The sequence below is a fragment of the Grampus griseus genome (assembly GCF_964374135.1).
Source record: "Grampus griseus genome assembly, chromosome: Y".
Taxonomy (NCBI): Eukaryota; Metazoa; Chordata; class Mammalia; order Artiodactyla; family Delphinidae; genus Grampus; species Grampus griseus.
In genome coordinates, this window is record NC_139016.1 from 84,821 (window position 1) to 105,928 (window position 21,108).

Here is a 21,108-nt window from a genome sequence, read left to right on the forward strand (position 1 = left end):
TCAGCAACACTCCTGGACAAGCAGAAAAAGGAAACGCGTGCTCCGCACATCAGCGGTCACTGCAGAGCCCACCAGCGCTTGACAGACAGGCAGTGGACACTCCCAGTAACTGGAGGCCAGGAAACGTGACGACTGCAGGGCGGACTCCTTGACTAATGAACGTGTCTAACCAGAACTGACAACGGACATCCAGACGGTTCTACATTTCAAGAGACCGAACCCGTGGCTTAAAACCTTCCCACTAAGAAAATCCCGGGCCCAGCTTTAGGGAAGAAATCACGTGGATGGTACCCACACTCTTCCAGAGAATGGAAACAAGGGACGTCTCCCAACTCCTGTTACGAGGCTGCACGTCCTGGACCCTGACACCTGTAAAGGGAGATCAGGCGCCCTCAGCTCCCAGGAACAGAGATGCCAACATCCCACACAAAGCCAGGCTGGCAAATTGAATCCAGCAGTGAAAAAACAAGAAAAATCACAGTGAAACAAACAACAGGCCAGGAAACTTAAGAAGAGGAGGGAACACAGCACTGTAATCAGGGGCGTACACAGGAGCCCACGGCTCACATCTGCACGTGGGGACGCGCGCAGGCCGGCTCTGCCCTGAGCTGGAATGGGACAGGCTCCACCAGCAGAGATGGAGGAGGGGACGCTCCGGGCAGAGACAAAGGGGAAACTCTGGTAATGCAAAAATACGCGACGGTGGGGAGAATTCCGAAAGGGTTACGAAATACCAGAATTACACTAAGTCCCCTACACACGAACGAGTTCCATTCCGAGAGCACGTTCCGAAGTCCAGTTTGTCGGTAAGTCCAACAAAGTCAGCCTAGGTACCCAACTAACACAATCGGCTGCATAGTACTGTACTATAACAGGTTTCTAATACTTCCCATGCAAATGATACATAAAAAATAAACACAAAAGATGAAGAAAACATTTTTACAGTCCCTTGAAAAGCACAGCAGTCCAGTACAACAGCTGGCACACAGGGGCTGGCATCGAGGGAACAGGCAAGAAGAGTTACTGCCTGGAGGAGGGAGAGGAGGTGGGAGATGGTAGAGCTGAAGGGTCGTCAGTAGTACGAGGTGGAGGGCGAGCTGCAACGTCACTCTCACTCGTGCCTGACGCTGACAGTAAGCACGTTCGTATCTCTAAAAGTTCGCAACTTGAAGGTGCGTACGTAGGGGACTTACTTGTAACAGAAAACCAGCAAAGCTGCGGGATCCCAGGACAATGTACAAAAATCAATTATATTTCCACACACTGGCAACAAGCAATTAGAAAATAAAAAATGTAACAGTGCCGTCTATGAACAGCATAAAAAACATGAACCTACAGGTAAACGTAACTGAAAGTGCGAGATCTCTACAAAGGGAACGAGAAAGCGTGGCTGGGAGAAATCAAAGACCCCCCAATGGAGGGACAGACCATACAGATTCCTGGACTGGACACTTAATGCTGTTGACACATTTTTGACTGGAGACATTACAGTCACAGGCGTTAGTTTCTGCAAAAATCCCCCGGTCAATAATGTGTTAAAATGTCAACTCTTCCCCAGACGCCCACAGATTCAACGCAAAGCCAATGCACACCCAGCAAGGTGTGTTTTGCAGAAATCAACCAGCTCATTCAAAGCCCACGGGCAAACGCACACGACTGTCAAGGCTTCCGTGCAGTCACAGCAGTGAGGCTGTGCATCAGGGCAAAGAGGAAGGGACCAGTTTAGGGTCAGACGCCCACGTCCACCCACCAACTCAGCACAGACAAGGCTGGCGGCAGCTCCGAGGGAACAATCGTCTATACTGAGAGCCCAGCTGGTCAGCGGGGCAACTCTACAAAACCATGAGGGAGGGAGCCCGGCCCCAAGCGTGGACGGTGAAACTCCAGAAGGAAATGCAGGAGATCGTCCCGATGCTGGAGAAGCAAAGGTTCCCTAAACGTGACTCAATCACCAAAACTCTGAAAGAGAAGGTGGGTAAACTGAACCGCTTCCCCACCAGAACTCCGGGGCAGACGTCGCCGAGGGCACAGAAACAAGCCGCAGACCAGGAAAACGTTCGCAGGGCGTTATCCTGACAAAGGGGCCACACCCAGACTGTAAACGAAGGCAGAGGTACAGGAAAAAAGGCAAAGGGCCCAAGAGAGCGACAGGCCCTGCAGGGAAAAGGGTGTGAACACGGCCAGGACTCCGGAGGGAGAGGCAGAGGAAAGGCGCAAACCGGATCCCCACAGAAGCCCACATGGGCGATGGCGCTCACAGGACCTGGCTCACGGGCATCGCCCGCGGGTCGGGGAGCTGCCGGCAGATGGTTTGGCAGGACGCGCCCCCTGACCCGAGCACTGGCCACGCATGCCCGTGGCCAGGGGCCGCCCTGGGGGACACCACCGGAGTCCACTCCTGCCCATCGCGCCAGGCCCAGAACATGCCGGCGCCTTATCCTTGGCGCCCAGGAGGGAGCTGCCCAGCTGCACGGGAGCCATGCGTCTGGACGCTCTGTGGCTTCTCGCACACGCTGGGGCGGGGACCACGGGGCGAGGCTCGGGCACAGTGCGGGCTGAAAGGCCTCTACTCCACGCAGGCGGGCGTGCGTCCTGGGCGACGGGCAGCAGAGGCCTCCTGCCAGGGATGCTGGCGCCAGGGCCCCGAGGGGGCTGTGTGAGTCAGGGCATGGAGGACACTGGCCGCTCCCCGGGGTGGGAGGGCGCAGGCGGCAGGGACAGGGGAGCCAGGGGCCTCGGGCACCTTGCCTGGGGTGCTCGTGCGGGCACGTGAGAGCTCGTTGGGCGGACTCGGGCGATGGCACCATCCTGTCCCACGGCCGTGCGTCCGTCCACCGCACAGCAGGAGCTGTGCCCTTGCCCGTGGGGTGACGCCTGCATTCACGTCCCCAGAATGAGCGGTGCCTGCACTTCCAAGCCCACCCACCCCCCAGGCAGCTGGAGAGCCCATCCTAACGCTTTCACTGTGACCTCCGTCCGCCACCTCTCAGGACCGTCTGCAAACATTCTAAGGGAACGGGAAGCACCAACTCTGAAATCCAGAGGTACGAAGAAATGCGTTTAAAAGTATGGTAAAATGCCACCCTGAAGGGAAAAACACACGACAGGGTCAGGTTTTACAGGTCTGTAACGTCTATCTAGTGTACGTGACGGGAGACCCGGGCACACGCCGAGGCCCGTGTCACCCCGTCAGGAGCAGCCCTGCGGTGACCCTGATCCCCACCCTCACGCCCCTTACGGCACCCCCCGACGCCCGCGCACACACAGAGCTCCCCGTCCGTCCACACAGCCTGTCCCGAGCACGGCAGCATCTGGCCGGGGCCTGGGGTCTGGCTGTGCTCACGGGGCACAGGGCATCTGACGTCCCCCGTGCAGGACTCTGTGTGCAGGCCGTGCGCAGGTGCGCGCTGGCCTTTGCCCGGTTCCCGGTCAGGCGCCCCGTGGGGTCCCCTAAGGGAGGGAGCCCCAGAGCAGCTGTGCTCCCACCACGAACACCTGGTGCCAGGAGCGTCTTCTGCTCTGATATTTGGCCTCTGCCCCCGGCTCCTGACACGGAGCCCCCAAGTCCCTTGGAATCTCCTGGGGGGACGGGAGACTGTTTGGTCGTGGATGGGGCTGTCCTTAAAGAGCCCACGCCATGGTTACTGAGCTAGAACTTTCAGCCCCCCAGCATTCTCTGCAGAGGGCGAGGGCAGAGGTGGAGGGAAGCCTCGATCATGCCCATGGGATGAAACCTCTGAAACATCCCCTAAGGGAGCAGGTTCAGGGGCCTTCCAAGTTAGGGAACAAATCCGCCGTACCAGGACAGAGATGCACCCCAACTCCATGGGGACAGACTGCTGCACTAGGGAGCCCCCGACGCCTCACCCTGATGCCTCTTCACCAGGCTGCTCACCTGTACCCCTCATCATACCCTTCATAAGGAACACTTTATAATGAACTGGTGTTTCCCTGAGTCCCGTGGGCTGCTGAGCAAACTGCAGAACTCGAGAGGGGGTCGTGGGAACCCCCAGAATCCAGAGTTGGTCAGACGGACACACAGGTGACAGCCTCGGACTCGGGCCTGGCGTGTGAAATGAGGGCGGCCCTGTGGGTTCAGCACCCCCCCCGTGCTGACTCCAGGCAGAAGGGCTCAGAACTGGATGAATTGCAGGACGCCCAGATCAAAGCCCACACGGGTGCCGAAAGAGGCCTCCGTGCGCTGGGAAAGGAAGCAGAGACTGTCCTTTTCACGGATCAGCCGTTTGCCCCTTTCTGTGTTCAGAGAAGCGGGTCCACTGATCTCGGGCGCGCAGGCTCCCGAGAAGCATGTCTCCGGCAAGAACAAGGGCCGTGTCGCAATGACGAGAGAGAAGAAGGGGTGTGAGGGCGGAGCTGATCTGGGGACAGGAGGTCCTCACACGACACAGCCGCCCACAGAGGCACAAAGGCCACGGCCCCCGGCCCACAGCTCCCCAGGGAAACCCCGCAGTCACTCAGCATCGGGAGCTGCACCCTCACCGACGGAACAGGCAGAAGCTGCCGGAACGCCGGGACCTGGACACGCTCGGAACCCAGGGAGCAAGCTGACACTCAAGGGCTGGACGGCCTTCAAGTGCGCGTTTACCAAGACGACCACCCTCAGCCCAGAAAACAAGTCTCAGTACATCTGGAAGCACTGAGACCAGACAGAGCACCCCTGCCCACGACAGAACTAAACTGGAAATCAGTAACCAAAACATGTCTAAACAAGGTGCAGGAGCTGAAAATCAAAACAACGAAATTCTAAATAACACATCAGCCAAAGGAGAAGTTACAAGACAAACACAAATGTAGTTTGCACTGAATGAGAAGGGAAAAAAGAAAACCACAAAAAAACCCAAAAACCAACACATCAACAATGTTTGGGATGCCCGTCAAGCAGCGCCTGGAAGGAAGTTCACAGCATTACGTGCTTCCGTGAGCAAAGCAGAAAGGCTGAGTGCACAAAGCTGCCTCGTTAAGAAACTGCAAGGAGAACAGTTAGCCCTAAAGGGAGCAGAAGAGAGGAAACAATAAAGACGGGAAATCGATGCGATAGGAAATCATTACAAAAAAGTTAGCAAAACTAAAAGCTAGTTCTCAGAAAAGATCAGGAAAATAAAAAAACTTCTGGCCAAGCTGACTGAGGACAAGGACAGAAGACACAAATGCCAACATCAGAAGTGGCAGAGGGACGTCAGTCAGTACAGACCCTAAACGTGTGGAATCTTATCAACAACGTGTGTCAATAAATTCACCAAGTCACGGGAGCTGGGCACACACTTGAAAGACGGGAACTACCCCATCAAACGCAATGTCCACAACCTTCCCAGGGAGAGAATGTCCAACCCCAATGCTTCACCGTGAATTCTGCCAACGTTTAACGTAGAACACCAGCCCAGTTCTAAACACGTGGCTCCGGAAAAGAGGGCAATAGCCCAACCAATTCTGTGAGGCCAGGCCACCCTGCTACCGAACCAGAGAACTCACTAGACAAGGCATCTCTAGATGGGCGTCTTTCCGGAGCCTGGATTTAAACCCTAACAAAACACAAGCAAACAGGATCCAAAAGCACGTAAGCAGGAAGAGACAGGATTTATGATGAAATGGGATTCATCCAAAGACGCAAGACGGCTCGAGGGAAGAAGAAAAACCACAGGAGCCCTCAGTACGTGCAGAAAAGCACTGGGCAAATTTCAACACGCCTTCGAGATTTCACACAGTACAAGGGCTCTCAGCAAACTAGGCTCCTCAACCTGGTAAAGGACACAGGAGCAGCTGCAGCCCCCACACTGCGTCTGCGGGGAGCGACGCGCCCTAAGGCCGGGGAGGAGGGCTGTGCCGCTCCCACACCCTGAGACAACGTCCTCAGGGAGGCCTGGCCAGCACAGTGAACAGGGCAGGAAAGAGGATACAAGACACACAGATTACAGAGGAAACGGGGACACCCTCTTTATCTCTGGAGGACGTGATCGTCTATTAGAAACTCCTAAGGAACCTGAAAAAGTGATCTGATGAGTATGTTTCGTCCAAAGTCAACACACAAAAATCAACAGTACTTCTGTACACTTCAAGGAACAGCCGTAAACTGCAGTAAAATAACGCTACTGACGGTATCATCAAAGATAGGAAACACTGGGTTATGCCCAAGTATTCATACGTTTGATGAAAGATGAACATGACAAAACGGTACTGAGAGAAATTAGCGATGACTTGAAGTCTGAGAAATGCCGGGGTCATAAGCCAGCAGACTCGACGTTGGAAAGGCGTGGGCTGTCCCCAAATCCACCTGCGCACGCAGACGAGCACAAGCCGGATCCCAGCAGGCCACCTGCGCACGCAGACGAGCACAAGCCGGATCCCAGCAGGCTTCTTGCGCAGACGTGCGAAGGTGATTCTGAAGTTCACGTGGGAATGCAGAGACACCAGAACAGTCTCAGCACTTGAGAAGCAGAGAGAAGCAGGAAAATCGGCACTGCCTGAAACGAACACAGCAGTGAAGCTACAGCAGCGGGGCCGTGCTGTCCCGCTGTGACAGACAACCCGTCACCGACACCCAAGAGCGTCCAGGGACAGACTCACGTACGGCAATTCCCGTCGGAAGAAGGTGCCGAGGCAAGTCAGCGGGAGGACGAGGTGCCCAACGAGTGGGTCTGGGGCCACTGGACACCGTGTGCAGAGATGCACCTTCCCTCCTACCCCACATGTGCCAGGACCCAACTCAGAGTGGAGCACAGACCTGAAGGGAAGAGTTACCCGAATCGGCCTTTAGAAGAAAACACAGGAGAAAAATCCTACTGGCTTGGATTTTCCAGCACTTCTCATCAAGGATACAAATGCATAAACCAAGTAGGGGAAAAATCTGAAAGCTGGACACAATCAAAATGAAAAACGTTTGCAATTCCAAAGACTGTTACGAGAGCAGAAAGACGAGCGAGGACGGGGAGACAGCGTCTGCTGCACGTACCTCTGACAAAGGACTGGGATCCAGAATGCATGCAAAGCACACATGACTCACTAGTAAGAAAACACCAGATTTCTAAACGGGCAAATGATCTGAACAGGCGCGTCATCAAAGAAGACATACAATGACAAATGGGCACATTTAAAAGATGCTCACTCAGTACTGTCCGTCATTAGAAATGTGCAAATTAAAACAAGTTATCTCCATATACCCAATAGGATAGAGCTGTGGTCTGAATGTTTGTGTCCCCCCCCCCGCCCCCGCCCGAGGTGATGGCATTAGGAGGTGGAGCCTTTGGGAGGCGATGAGGTCATGAAGGTGGTGCCCTATGAACGGGATTAGTGTCCTTAGAAAAGGGACTCCAGAGAGCTCCCTCACCGCTTCTTGCGGGTGAGGACACAGCAAGAAACTTCTGTACCCCAGAGGACAGCCCGCACCAGAACCAGCCCTGCTGACACCTTGATCTGGGACATCCAGCCTCCAGAACTAGGAGAAGCAAACTTCTGTTGTTTATAAGCCACCCAGTCTGCAGCATTTGGTACATCAGCCTGAACCAAGACAAATGGCTACAGTGAGAGAGAGAAAAGCAAGCGTGCAGAGGACGTGGAGAGACGGGAACCCACACGTGCGGGTGGGGACGCAAGATGGTGCAGCTGCCGTGGAAGTCAGCTGGGTGGCCCCTCCGTCAGTCAAACACAGAATTACCACATGACCCAGCAATTCCACTCCTAGGTACGTGTACACACACACACACCACCGCCGCCCCCCAGCCAAAAGAACTGAAAACGGGGCCTCACGCAAACACTCATAGTCAAATGTTCACAGTAGCACTGCTCACAACAGCCAAAAGGTGGAAACCACCCAAACGCCCATCTATGGGTGAGTGAATAAGCAGAACGGGGTCCAAGCACCTAATGGAATATGACCCAGCCATGAGAAGGAGTGAAGCTCTGACACGTGGACCACGTGGATGGACCTTGAGGACATGACGCCAAGTAAAGGAAAGAAGCCAGACACAGGACAATTCGTGTATTGGTTCCATTAATATGAAAGCTTTAGAACAGGCAAATCCACAGAGACAAGAAGCAGAGGAGCGGTGTCAGGGGCTGGGGGAGGGGGAACGCAGTGATGCCAAGGGGCCCAGAGCGTCTTTTGGGGTGATGAGAGTGCTCTGTAACTAGACAGCGGTAAGGGTCGTGCAACACTGTGTATGTAATAAGGGCCCCTAAATTTTAGATTTTAGAATGGCTAACGTGCTGACAGACTTTTATGTGAATTTTACCACAATTAAAAAAAATAAGTACCTACTTCTATTTACATGAAGTTCTAGGAAACTCTAATCCACAGTGACAGAAAGTAGACCAGTGGGGGCCTGGGGCTGGGCCAGGATGGACTGGAAAGAAGCCAATTTTGGGGGACGCTGGAAATGCTTCTCATCTCGACTGTCTGCATAGTTTCACAGGGATTCACACACATCAAAGCTCACTAAATGTACACAGTAAACATCTACTGTTTACCTCACATCAGTTATACCTCAAGAGAGCTGCCAAAAAAAGAAAAAGATGCTGATGAGAAACAAATACATAACCAGGGATTGAACATCATCATTAGGGAAATGAGACACGAAGCCACAGTAAGCGACCTCTGCACAGGCACCAGCTCGGCTACAGCTAAGAAGCATCAACACCAAGTGCTGGCAGCTTACGGAGCAACTGGCGTCTCACACACTGCTGGCTGGACACACATAGCGGACAGTCACGCTGGAAGACGGTTTTACAGCTTCTTATAAAATTAAAGATAGAGTCACCAGATGACCAAGCAATTCAACTCTGCAGCATGTCTCACCTCAGAGAACTTGCAAAGGTGTCGCACAAATCCCGTGTACAGACAACAGTTTTATTCATGAGACAAAACTGGGAACAACCTTTCATCCACCAGTAAACAGATACACCGAGGGACGTGTGCACAGAATGCTACTTAGCAGTAAATGCTAAGGACGAACATTGACGATTAGGCTGGGTGGAAGAGCCAGAAAAACCCAAGACAACCACCACATGATCCCATTCACGTGAAATTCTAGAAAAGGCAAAACAACAGCACCATAGGGCCAGGGAGTGACGGTGAGGTAGGCCAGGACCTGGGACGCTTTGCTGCAGGGCTTGCACATGGACAAACATCTCCTCCAGCAACAGATACAAAGAAACTACAAGGGACTAAAAATAACTGCACACACGTGCAGCTGGGCAAATTATGAACAAGACACAAAAAAGTCAGAACCTAACTGTCACTTCTGTGGTGCCAGGAGCAAAGCAGGGTCCTGCACCCATGATCCCTGTACACGGCACCACCACGGGGGTGGGCAGATGCCCAAGCCACGCCCTCTGGCCCAACCCACTGATCAAGGAGGCCAAGGGACGTCCCTGGGGGATTAGCGTTCCCTACCTTGCCAGTGATGTGGATCCACAGGGGTGAACTTTTATCAAATTCTGTCAAACTGTATACTTAGAACTGGGGAGTGTTACTCTGTGTCCATTATATCTCAATAAAGCTGACTGAAAAATAATTGTTCAATTCAAGAAGCTGGAAAGAAGTGAAAACAGAAAAAATGTAAGAAAGTAACAAAAATGAAAGCAGAGGTTCATGAAGGAGATGAACAAAAAATTAAAGTACTCAATGAAGTTGATAGATCTTATCTGAAAAAATATAAGTTAACCTCTAGCATGACTAGTCAAAAGGAATCTGAGATAAATAACCCTACGAAGACAAAGGGTCAAATGTGCAGACTTGATGTTCTTGGATTGAAAGAATCAATACTGCCAAAATGAATATACTACCCAAGGCAATCTCAGATTCAATGCAAACCCTATCAATTTACCAATGGCATTTTTCATAGAACTAGAAGAAAAAAAATTTTAATTTATATGGAAACGCAAAGACCCCCAAATAACCAAAGCAATCTTGAGAAGAAAAACAGAGCTGGAGTAATCAGGCTCCCTGGCTTTGGACTACACTACAAAGCTACAGTAATCATAACAGTATGGTTCTGGCATAAAAACATTCAACGGAACAGGATAGAAAGCCCAGAGATAAACCCATGCACCTATGGTCAATTAACCTACGACAAAGGAGGCAAGAATATACAATGGAGAAAAGACAGTCTCTTCAATAAGTGGTGCTGGGAAAGTTGGACAGCTACATGTAAAAGAAAGAAATTAGAACACTGTGTAATACCATACACAAAAAAACCTCAAAATGGATTAAAGACCTAAATGTAAGACTGGATATTATAAAACTCTTACAGGAAAACAAAGACAGACACTCTGACATAAATCACAGCAGTATCTTTTTGAACCTAGCTCCCAGTGTAATGAAAATAAAAACAAAAATAAACAAATGGGACCTAATTAAACTTACAAGCTTTTGCATAGCAAAGGAAATCATCAAAACAAAAAGACAACACACAGAGTGGGAGAAAACATTTGCAAACGAAGCAACTGACAAAGGATTTATCTCCAAAATATACAAACAGCTCATGCAGCTCAGTATGAAAGAAAACAAGCCAACTGAAAACTGGGCAGAAGATCTAAATAGACACTTCTCCATAGAAGACATACAAATGGCCAAAAAGCACATGAAAAGATGCTCAACACTGCTAACTATCAGAGAAATGTAAATCAAAACTACAATGAGGTATCACCTCACACTGGTCAGAATGGCAACTGTTAAAAAATGTACAAGCAATAAATGCTGGGGAGGGTGTGGAGAAAAGGGAACCCTCCTACACTGCCGGTGGGAATGTAAGTTGGTGCAGCCACCGTGGAGAAGAGTGTGGAGGTTCCTCAGAAACCTAAAAACAGAGTTGCCAAGTGATCCAGCTAACCCACTCCAGGGCATATATCCAAAGAAAACCATAATTTGAAAAGATAAACGCACCCCAATGTTCGTTACAGCACTATTTACAATAGCCAAGACATGGAAGCAACCTAAATGTCCATCAACAGGTGAACGGATAAAGATGTGGTACATACATACAATGGAATATGACTCAGCCATCAAAGAGAATGAAATCATGCCATTTGCAGCAACATGGATGGACCTAGAGACGATCATACTAAGTGAACTAAGTCAGACAGAGAAAGACAAATATCATATGATATCACTTATATGTGGAATCTAAAAAAATGATACAAATGAACTTATTAACAAAACAGAAACAGACTCACAAACTTAGAAAGCAAACTTATGGCACCAAAGGGGAAAGGCAACGGGGAGGGATAAAATAGGGGTCTGGAGTTAACATATATACCCTACTACATACAAGACAGATAATCAACAAGGACCTACTGTATAGCACAGGGTACTCTACTCAATATCGTGTAATAACCTAAGTGGGAAAAAAATTCTGAAATAGAAATAGATATATGTATAAGTGAATCACTTTGCTGTACACCTGAAACTAACACAACATTGTATATCAACTATACTCCAAAAGAAAACAAAAATTTTAAAAGAATCATACGAGAAGATAAGGAAAAGCTTTAGATAATACATTTATAATCATGCCAACGATTGTTTTAGAAAAAAGCATAAATGACCAAAAGTGATCCCAGAAATTAAAACCCTTAATAAAGCAGTAACATTAAAGGAAATTAAAACTCAAAGAGGAAAATGTGGAGGAAAGCGATCACGGCGGAGGAGGAGGAGGACATGGAACTCACATCCTCCCACAAATACAAGAACAACCCACCTGCGTGCGGAACAGCTCTCACCGGACGCCTACTGCACGCTGGCAGGAGACCTCAGACTTCAGAAAGGGCAAGAAAATCTCCACGGAACCAGGCAGGGCAAAACAAAGAAGAGAAAAAGAGAGAGAGAGAAAGGAATGGGGACAGGACCTGGGCCCCAGGGAGGGAGCTGTGGAAGAGGAAAGGTTCCTGCACCCTGGAGAGTGCCCTCGCCGGCAGGGAGATCAGCGTGGACCAAGGGGGAGCTTCAGGGCCTCAGAGAGAGCACAACAACAGGTCTGAGAAAGGCAACGCAGACAGTGACCTGCACATACGGTGGTCACTGCTGCCCTGTGCTCCCCAGACTGAGACACCCGTCCACTGGGGCGGGTGGGGGCTGGGTGCTGAAGCTTGGGCTTCAGAGGTCAGACCCGGGGAGAGGACGGGGGTTGGCTGCGTGGAGACATCCTGAAGGGGCTGGAGTGTGGCCATGGAGGGTGTACGTGGAAAAAGCCTGGGTCCCCCCAGAGAGGCAAGGCACGATTGTTGGGGGATGTGCAAGGGGAACGGCGGGACCACTGAAGAAGCTTCTCTCCCCAAGCGCGCACGCTCTCAGGCAACAGCACACCGCCTACACGAGCCCCGGGGTGGGCGTGAGCCACCGCTGCTGCGAGAGATGAGGGAGCAGGCAACAATCACTGCCCCTGCCATCCTGGGAGCAGGCCGGCTGCCACTGTGCCTAGGAGACCGGCGAGCAGGTGCTAATCACTGTCCCTGCCCGGCGAGGGCCTTGGGAGCGCGCGCGGGCCACCGCCCCTGCGGAGAGACCTGTCAGCAAGCGTCAATCACTGCCCCTGATGGTAGGGGCCCCGGGAGTGCGCACGGGCTGCCGGCCCCTGCCCACCCCTATTACGGGGGTAACAGCAAGCACACGCTGAGGAAAGAGGTGGCAAGCATGCAAACTAAAAGCTGCCCTTGTGCCCAAAATATTAAGGGGCAGAGTCCCACATAAAATAGCCTCCCAAGACTACAACACGTAATTGTTTCTCCTAAACTCACAGAGTAAGAGAAACGTTAAGTACAAGAAGCAGAGAAACCACTCGCAGTTAACAGACCAAGAGAATTCCCCTGAAGGGACAGACAACGGAACAGACCGCTTCATTCTAACAGACACGAGTTAAAGAGGGGGCAGTAAACACCCTGGAGGAGGAGGGGTCCAGACGGCGCACAGGAAGAGGCGGAGTTCGCGTCTCCTCACAACGGGGCGCCGGCCAGGTGCCGGTGGGGCCTCAGACATCTAAAGGGAAGGGAGGGATCCCCAAGCAACTGGGCAGGACGTGGAGGGGAAGGAGGAGGAGAGGAAAAGTGGAGGTGGGATGGGACCAGCACCCTCGGGGCGGGGAGGGGAGGGGTTCCCACATGGGAGGGGGATCAGGGGGTCAGAGGGGAGCGTGGCCGGCGTCTCCCCCGCCCTGGCGAGCCTGCCGGGGTCCTGGGCCTACCCCTCAGCCCTCCAGGGCCCCTCCCGCTGTGCTGGGCCTAAGCCCCGCCCCTCAGGCCTCTTCCAGCCCCTTTTTTCTTTTTTCTGCTGTCGTGGTTCTGTTTTGCCTTGTTGTTGTTGTTTTATTTTTAATTTTACAATATTTTTATTTTTCGAATTTTATTTTAGTTTTTATTCTTTCTTATTGCCCTGCTTTGCCTTTTTTTTTTTTTCAGTGCCGTGTGGCTTGTGGGATCCCGATTCCGAGGCCGGGGGTCGGGCCTCAGCTCCTGTGGTAGGAGCACCAAGTCCAAACCTCTGGACTAACAGAGAACCTCAGGCCCCAGGGAATGTCAGGCAGTGTGAGGCCACGACCGCAGGGGGACCGCGGGCCACGTTCCCACGCGCATACACCCACCTTGGCCACTCTGCCCATGTCCCCCATGGTGGCCCTCTCGTGCGGGAACTGGGCGAAAGTCCTCTCGATCTTGGCGATGATGGCGTCTACGTTCACCGCGTCCTGCGGGCGGCCTCGGGGGAAGTAGAACGTGGGGATGCTCAGGCTGGCAGCGGGCGGCAGGGGCTGTTCCTTCCTCGTCTGGACCTGAGAGAGAGAGCAGTGAGGACCCAGCACGGTGAGCACCTGCTTCCCGCCGGTGCGTACTGAGCAGAGGCGGGCTGGACCAGAGCGGCTGCCCCGAGCCCAGCGAACCCGACTGTGGACAGAACGCCCAGACCATCACCGGGCTGACTGCAGACACGGGAGGTGATGGGCCCGTGGCGGAGCGCCACACACACGGCCCTGCTTCCCCGATCCTGCCTCGGGTGTGACCCCTCAGGACAAGGACGGCTGCTGAGAGAACCTGCCCTCCTGCCCTCCCGGGAGGCCAAGGTCGGCACAGGCGGGCTGTCCCCTCGTTTGCGTCTCGCGCCTGGAACCGCCTGTCCCCACACCGCCCTTCCCTGTGGACGGGATGTGAGGCCAGCGCCGTGGCTGGGCACGGCCCTCAGAAAGCACCACAGCCCCGAGGGCTCAGCATCCTGGCACAGGGAGCGCCCGGAAGCCATCCTGGAGCCACACCGCGCCTTCCAAACGGCAGTGTCAGGATGTCTGCCCGGTGGCCGACGGGGTGACCCGTGAGCTCGGTGCAGTCACAGGTCAGAAGCGTGCACCACGCATGCAAAGGAGGGTTGCGTTCGCCAATGCCCCTGAGTAGACGGGACCAGTCAGTGGAACCACTCAGGAAGCACCTGCTGGGAGTGGACGCGCTGGGACTGGGCAGGTCTGGGGAGGCCGGGAGGGTGGCTGCACGCGGTGAGGCTTGCTGTCCCTGGACTGTGGGGCACTGTCCCCCTGCAGGATGTGCAGTGTGCCTCTGCGCTGACCCGGGAAGGCCTCCTAGGTGCCAGAAACAGCTGCCCCGAGTCACGGCCTGTAATGCCCATGGAGACTCACGCATCCGGGCATCCCTGATGGGCAGGGACAGGGAAGCACAGTCCAGCCCACGGCCCACCTCCTGGACACACCCCAGATTCCCTGTGGTTGGGGACACGAGGACACACCGTGACGCAGCAGAAAGAGCCCAGGGTCCTGGTGGGAAGCGCTGGAGCGAGGGATGAGCACCCAAGGCCTCAGGCCATGGGACCGGCGGGGGACGGGGAGTGACCAGGTGTTCCAGAGAGGGGATGGCGAGGGGTACGCCCGCCAACGAGGTCTGGGAAACTCAGCGCACCCAGGGCACTAGGGACACACGGAGCCCACGGCCCCTGGGCATCCAGAGACACACGTGGAAAAGCAGATGGAAGGCAAACGCAGGAGAGAGGCTCACAGGTAGCACCGCCCCTCCAGGGGTGGTTACGTCCAGGGAGTTGGGCCGGGCAGCCAGGCCCGCACAGCCAAGGACGGGGCGCGGTGGCGGTGTGCTCACGGCGGGGTGCCCCCGTCCCAGCTGCCCCAACCAGGCTCACACAGCACAGCTCCACGCCCACAAGCACCAGGGGCCCCGCCACCAACCTGCAGCCGAGACACAGCACACGGCCCTCAGGAGTCACGCTGTGCACTGATTCTAACGTTGTGAGCGGACGTCACTCCTACAGCCTGTAACTCAGGCCGCTTCTCCACCCGCAACACAGCAGGAGACAGCAGGCATCCCCCTCAGTCACACCTCGGGACTTCCCGCGACCCCTCGGTCACATCAGGGACCTCCCGCGTCCCCTCGGTCACACCTCGGGATGTCCCACGACCCCTCGGTCACATCAGGGACCTCCTGTGTCCCCTCAGTCACACCTCGGGACCTCCCGCGACCCCTCGGTCACATCAGGGACATCCCGCGTCCCCTCAGTCACATAAGGGACCTCCCGCGTCCCCTGGGTCACACCTCGGGACGTCCCGCGACCCCTCGGTCACACCAGGGACACCCCGCGTCCCCTCGGTCACACCTCGGGACGTCCCCTGTCCCGTCAGCCACATAGGGGATGTCCCGCGTCCCCTTCTGTCACGTCGCGGATGCCCCACGTCTCCTGTGTTTCCTGAGGCCCCAGCTGAGGAGGCAGCTGTTCAGTGCTTGGCGACCTTGCACGGGACAGTGACCGTACCAAGAGGAGGTGGAGCCGTCATGAGTCGGCTGTACCAGGTCCGTGTGGCAGCCTGGGGACACTGGGCGACGAGCTCTGTGATCACCACGGGGCCAACACAATCCTGAGGGGCTGCGTTCAGACTTGGCTCAGTCCTGAGAGGCGAGCGGGAGATGGGAGGCGCCCGGAGGGGAAGGAGAGGCGCAGCAGGCCGCCCTGAGGACCGGCATGGCCACGGGCTGGGGCAGCGACAGCACGGGGATGGGGTGGGGAGATGGCAGGAGGTGGGAGGACAGGCCCCGGAGGAGCCCCTGCCCCGGGAGGGGCCGCGGGACGCCTAACGTTCCATTCAGACTCGGCCCTGTCGGCACCCAGGGACAGAGGCTGACCCCCTCCTCCCAGCCCTAGGACGTCCTGGCTCTGGGATTTGGTTTCGGGGCAGAGCTGCTGGGCTGTGATGCCCACCTACGGCGGCAAAGAACAGCCGCAAGGGAAGCAAGACCCAGCGCCGGTCCCGAGGACGGAGAGATTCGAGGGTTCACGCGTCACCTGGGGACGCCCAGGCTTCACCTGGGGAATGTTTCCTCCGGTTTCCCTCCTCTGGGTGGGTTCAGTTTTCCTCGCCTGTGTTTGGAGGGCAGGATGGAGCGCAGGCCCCATGTCCTGGGCTGTCACCTGTAGCAGCTCATGGCTCACGCGTGTGGAAAGGGCTGCTGGCTTGCACTGACGCCTCTGGCATCCTCCGCGGCGCGGCGGCACTCAGCGCCGGGTGCCACCATCGCCCACCGCCGAAGCAGCTGGGCCGGCTGGTCCCAGGGCAGGCACCCCACCTGCCAAGCCACGGCCGCAGACACATACAGACAAGGTGCCGCTCAACAACACGCGCTATTTTCTCCGCTGTCAGGATGGGGACGCCGCCCTCACCAGCCACTGGAAAGCGAAGGGAAATGAAGCCGCCAAGGACACGGCGGAGTGGAGCCTCGCCTCCTGAGAGCAGGGAGCTCTCCCCACGTCACCAGCTCCGTGGCGCCTGCCCCACGGTCACCTCGTAGGCCCCTCCCAGGAGAACTGGGCTCAGGCAGGAAGCAACGCGCTCCCAAATGGAAGGTCTGAATTGCAGGATGGGACGAAGGGCAAGGAACATGGTGCCTACATGGGTAAATCCACGCACACGCCCTCCACGTACATCGGTAATGAGAATATTGCTCTACCTCTCTTTAAAGACTCTCTCAGGACAACAACATGAAATGAGAGGCTGCCGGCAGTGAAGGGTTTGAAGGTTTTGAGCTGGAGGGTAAAGATACTCACTCTGTACCTAAAGAAACGAAGTCACTGACCTTGTAAGATGAGCAGTAAGCTAGTATTAAGTGCTCCGGCGAGGGAAAGATAAAAAAGAGGGAAAGGAGAGCATAAAAAGAAACATAAATAAGACCGTGAAAATAAATCAGAATGGATTAATAGTCCTTATAAATGTAAATGGATGAAATGTTCCAATTAAAAAACAAAGATCAGACGGAAAAAAGAAAGTAAGACTGACTTACAGGAAACACGTGTAAGATATAAGGACACAGAAGTGGAAAACTTTGAACAAGTGGAAAAAGATATAGCAGCCAACAGTGACAAAAAGAAGGCTGGCATCGTCAGATTCATGCCCAGATAGGGTAGAAACTCTGGATGTGACAGACATGGTCAGGACACCACACTGGGCGTCCATCACGGGAAGCTCTGCCGACCCGGAGCTGACCGCTGCCCCCGCACAGCCTCGGCGCCCACCAAGCCAAGGTGCTGGGGAAATGCAGGGACGCGGCACAGAGGCAGGCCAGGCCCGCTCCCCCGCCACCCCTGACGGACCACCGGATGACGGAAAAACAAACAGCTGGGCACGGACACGAGAGATTTACAGTGTAATCTCTGGGACATAAATAGAGCGCGGCCGGCACAGCTGCGGGACACACGTTCTTTTCCAGCACACAGGGCGCTGTTGGGAGCCGGCCACCTCCAGGCCCCAAACAGGCCTTAGCAGAGCCGGAGGGGACCACGGGGGCTGTTTCCTGAGCTACCTGCGTCCAGGCTGGACGTCCACAATGAAAGCGGACGTGGCACAAATACGTGTGTGTGTGTATGTGTGTTTGTGTGTGTGTGTGTGTGTGTGAGACAGACAGACACACAGGGAGGATTCTCAAGCAGGGCTGAAGCCTCTCAGAAGCCAACACAGCAGGTGGGGCACTCGGCTCCCAGAGCAGGGCAGCTTCCCTCCCAGCGACACGCCTGACGCCCGCCTCCCGGCTGTCACCCGGGCACTGGTCAAGATGACACCTGCTCGCAAAGAGCTATTTCTGTCGCCCGCACGGACACCAGCGCTGCCTGACTCATCACGATTCCAGACATCACGGAGACGCCCGGGGCCCCCAGAACACAGGCGGGCTGAAAACTCGGCCTCATGGGAAAGCACGGCCATCCCTGCGCAGCGGCAGGGGCCCCGGGAGGTGGGCCCGCACAAGCAAGCGCCCAGGCCAGCCTTCTCTAAACGCAGTCTCGCACGGCCAGCGCCCCGTCGGGCAGACGCACTAGCTGGGGTGGCGGAAACGACCGTGGCTCCGACTCTGCCAGGGCAGGATGCAGGGCAAGTGCGGCACAGCCCGGGGGCAGCATCCAGCGGGCCGGCCCCATCCGAGCCGAGACCCAGGGGCAGCGGCCAAGCCCGGCGGGCGGCGCAGGGACACAGGCGGGCATGGCGCCCACCAGAGTCCACCGCTGGGCTGGGAGGCCCTGCAGGCCGGAGCTGCTTCTCCTCCGACCCCAGGGCCCCTCCCCACCGGCTGGCGGCAGGCTCCCCGGCTAGACCTGCCAAGGGCCCGCTGGACGGACAGCAAGAGTCCAAATGTGAAAGTTTAAAGCAGAGGCGCCAAAACAAAGATGAGAACGGCTGGCCCTGCGCGTGGGTTTGTTCATAAGTCCTCTAGCCACCACAGGAGAGGGACCGGCGTCGAGAGGCCACATGAGCCACGGAGGTTTCCAGGGGAGAAAAGGTGGCTGGAGAGCCAAGTCTCAGACCCACGAGGAGCTGGGCTGAGCAGGGCGGCTGCCGTGAGGGGACAGGCCGGGGCTCCACGTCCACGAGGCAGGGTCCTGAGACGTCGGCTGGGTCTGCACCCCCGGCCAGAGGACGCTGGGGCCCCACAGGGCCGGAAGGCAGGGCTGGGGGCATGGACGGGACGGGGGGGCGGCGTGAGGGGTCACATCCGTGGGCTCAGGGACCCGGGAGCCCACGTCCAACCCCTGGGTCCTGGGAGCATGGGTCAAGGGGGTACTCAGGGCCCACCCTGCGCGGGGCCGTGACCCCGCGCGGTGTCTGAGCGGTCAGAGTCCCCAGGCCAGGCTGTCGCCGTGTGGAGGAGAGATCAGGTCAACACCCAGCACTGTCCCCCGGGGGTGGCTGCGCTGGGTTCTTGGTGCCCCGTGCATCCACCTGAAGGACCCCACGGGGCAGCTGGACGGGCGTGAGCGGGACCAGAGCACGGTGACAGCGGAGGAGAGCGTGTGCAGAGCCCGAGAGTCAAGCGCCGGGGGACGGAGCGTCAGGACCCGGCTTGGACAGGGTGGGCAGCACGGCCATAGCGGGCCCTTGAGGGCTTGTGACGAGGTCTGAGGGACGTCGCAGTGGATGACCTGGGGGCCTTGGGGCTGCTCAGAGCGCGCAAGGCGCGGGCGCCACAGGCAGGGCAGGCAGGCGGACACAGGCCGCAGGGGCAGGACAGCCTCCCACGCATGACACAGCCTCGCTGCACACCTTCCCTTGGCCCCGAAACCAGCGCGGACGCCCCAAGCTGGCAGCAGGGCCGGCATGTACGAAGCACCCCCCCATCCCTCCACAGTCCCCGTCTGCCCACAAGGCCAACCCCACCTCCCTCAGGCCATCCTCTCCGGCCACACCCCCATCTCCACATGCCCTCCTCCCCACACCTTCCCCAGCTGCCCTCCGCCCCATCATCTCCCCACGCCCCCCACCATCTCCTTCCACCCTCCCCCGATCTCCCCATGCCCTGAGGTCTGCCGACCACCCACGGCTCTGCACCGAGTCCACATTCAAACACCAAGGGGCGAAGGGAGCCAGGAAAACTCTCCTCCCGGACACTCCCCCGATGCCCACCCCAAGAAGCACTCACTCCACGCAGTGCGTGCGGACGTTTGTGGGAAACGTCACGGGAACACATCTGCTGTAAGGTGAAACTTCTACCTCTTAAAGGCAACCGTGAATCGCGTATCTCAAAAAGTGATTCTGTAAGACCAACAGCCATCCTGGAACAACCAGGCTTTCATGAACAGTTCTGCGTGGAGCCAGGACCCCCCCCCCAACCAAGATCAAGTCACAGCCGCCATGGGGGGAGAGGGAAGGGCTCCCCAATCCAGGGAACACCCCGGCGCAGCCTGTGTGCACCATGTGTGCGCCACGCACACAAACGGTAACCAGCAAACCTCAGACCTCCTCTCTGAAGAAGATCACCCTTAGCTGAGTCCACTTTAAGGTCTCCACGTTCAGATTCTAAACAGACTTTCCTTCTCCACAAGCAACACACACACATGCATCAGCCACTTGCAGACAGAATTTCACAAGTTGAAGGATAGAGGTCAGACAGAAAAGTACCAGAAGCCCTGTAAAAGTTGAGACATGATCCCAGGAAAAAAATCCAGTTACACTACCAGCAAAAAGCAGGTCTTTTTTCCCACCCCAAACAGCCTGGCTTGATTCGATGTGATTTTTTTTTGGCCACGAGATGACCTTTCACTCCTCGCCTGGGCGAAAATACAAGTGATTAATGTGCCGAATATCCGTGAGGCAGCAGAACCTCCACTTGCCGGAAGGTCCCAGGTGGCCATGGCTTTTCAACTCCATGGTCCCCTTACACGAATTTACAAAGCACACACGAGGCACAGACACGGGGTTTGCTTCTGTGCGCGCTGAGGAGAAGCACCGTGATGTTTACAAGCCGAGTCGTCACTGAAGCCGCGGAGAAGGGCGCTCCGGCTGGTACGTGCCTGCGATAAAGCCCTTAAAACAACACAGGCGCTCGCGGCAAACCGCGCTCTCCTTTCCAACAGCGCTGCGCTGTCATTACCCAGGGCGCCACACGCTCCAACGACACGGGGAGGCTCGCTGCGCACCTGCGGAGGGTCGAGTCCCGAAGCCTCCTACTGCCCGAGGTCGACACCTCCCCGCCTCGCGCAAGACGCACCACGACGTTGCCCCGCGCCGCGCCCGTGGTATCCGCTGCTAGAACTCCAGGAAAAGAGATGCCGGCGGCTCCCTTCACAGCGCTTTCCCTGACAAACTGCACGGGCACACCTGCTCTCTGCGCGCACGGGCG

General features: G+C 55.9%; 1 protein-coding gene across 1 annotated transcript in view; it reads right to left on the reverse strand.

Moving 5' to 3' along the window:
- Positions 1-21,108, reverse strand: part of LOC309817739 (serine/threonine-protein phosphatase 2A regulatory subunit B'' subunit beta-like) — a 52,544-nt gene that overhangs the window by 15,333 nt on the left and 16,103 nt on the right. The window contains exon 2 of the mRNA XM_082647014.1: positions 13,587-13,772. Within this exon, the coding sequence (XP_082503140.1) occupies positions 13,587-13,772 (186 nt within the window). The remainder of the gene's footprint in view (positions 1-13,586; positions 13,773-21,108) is intronic.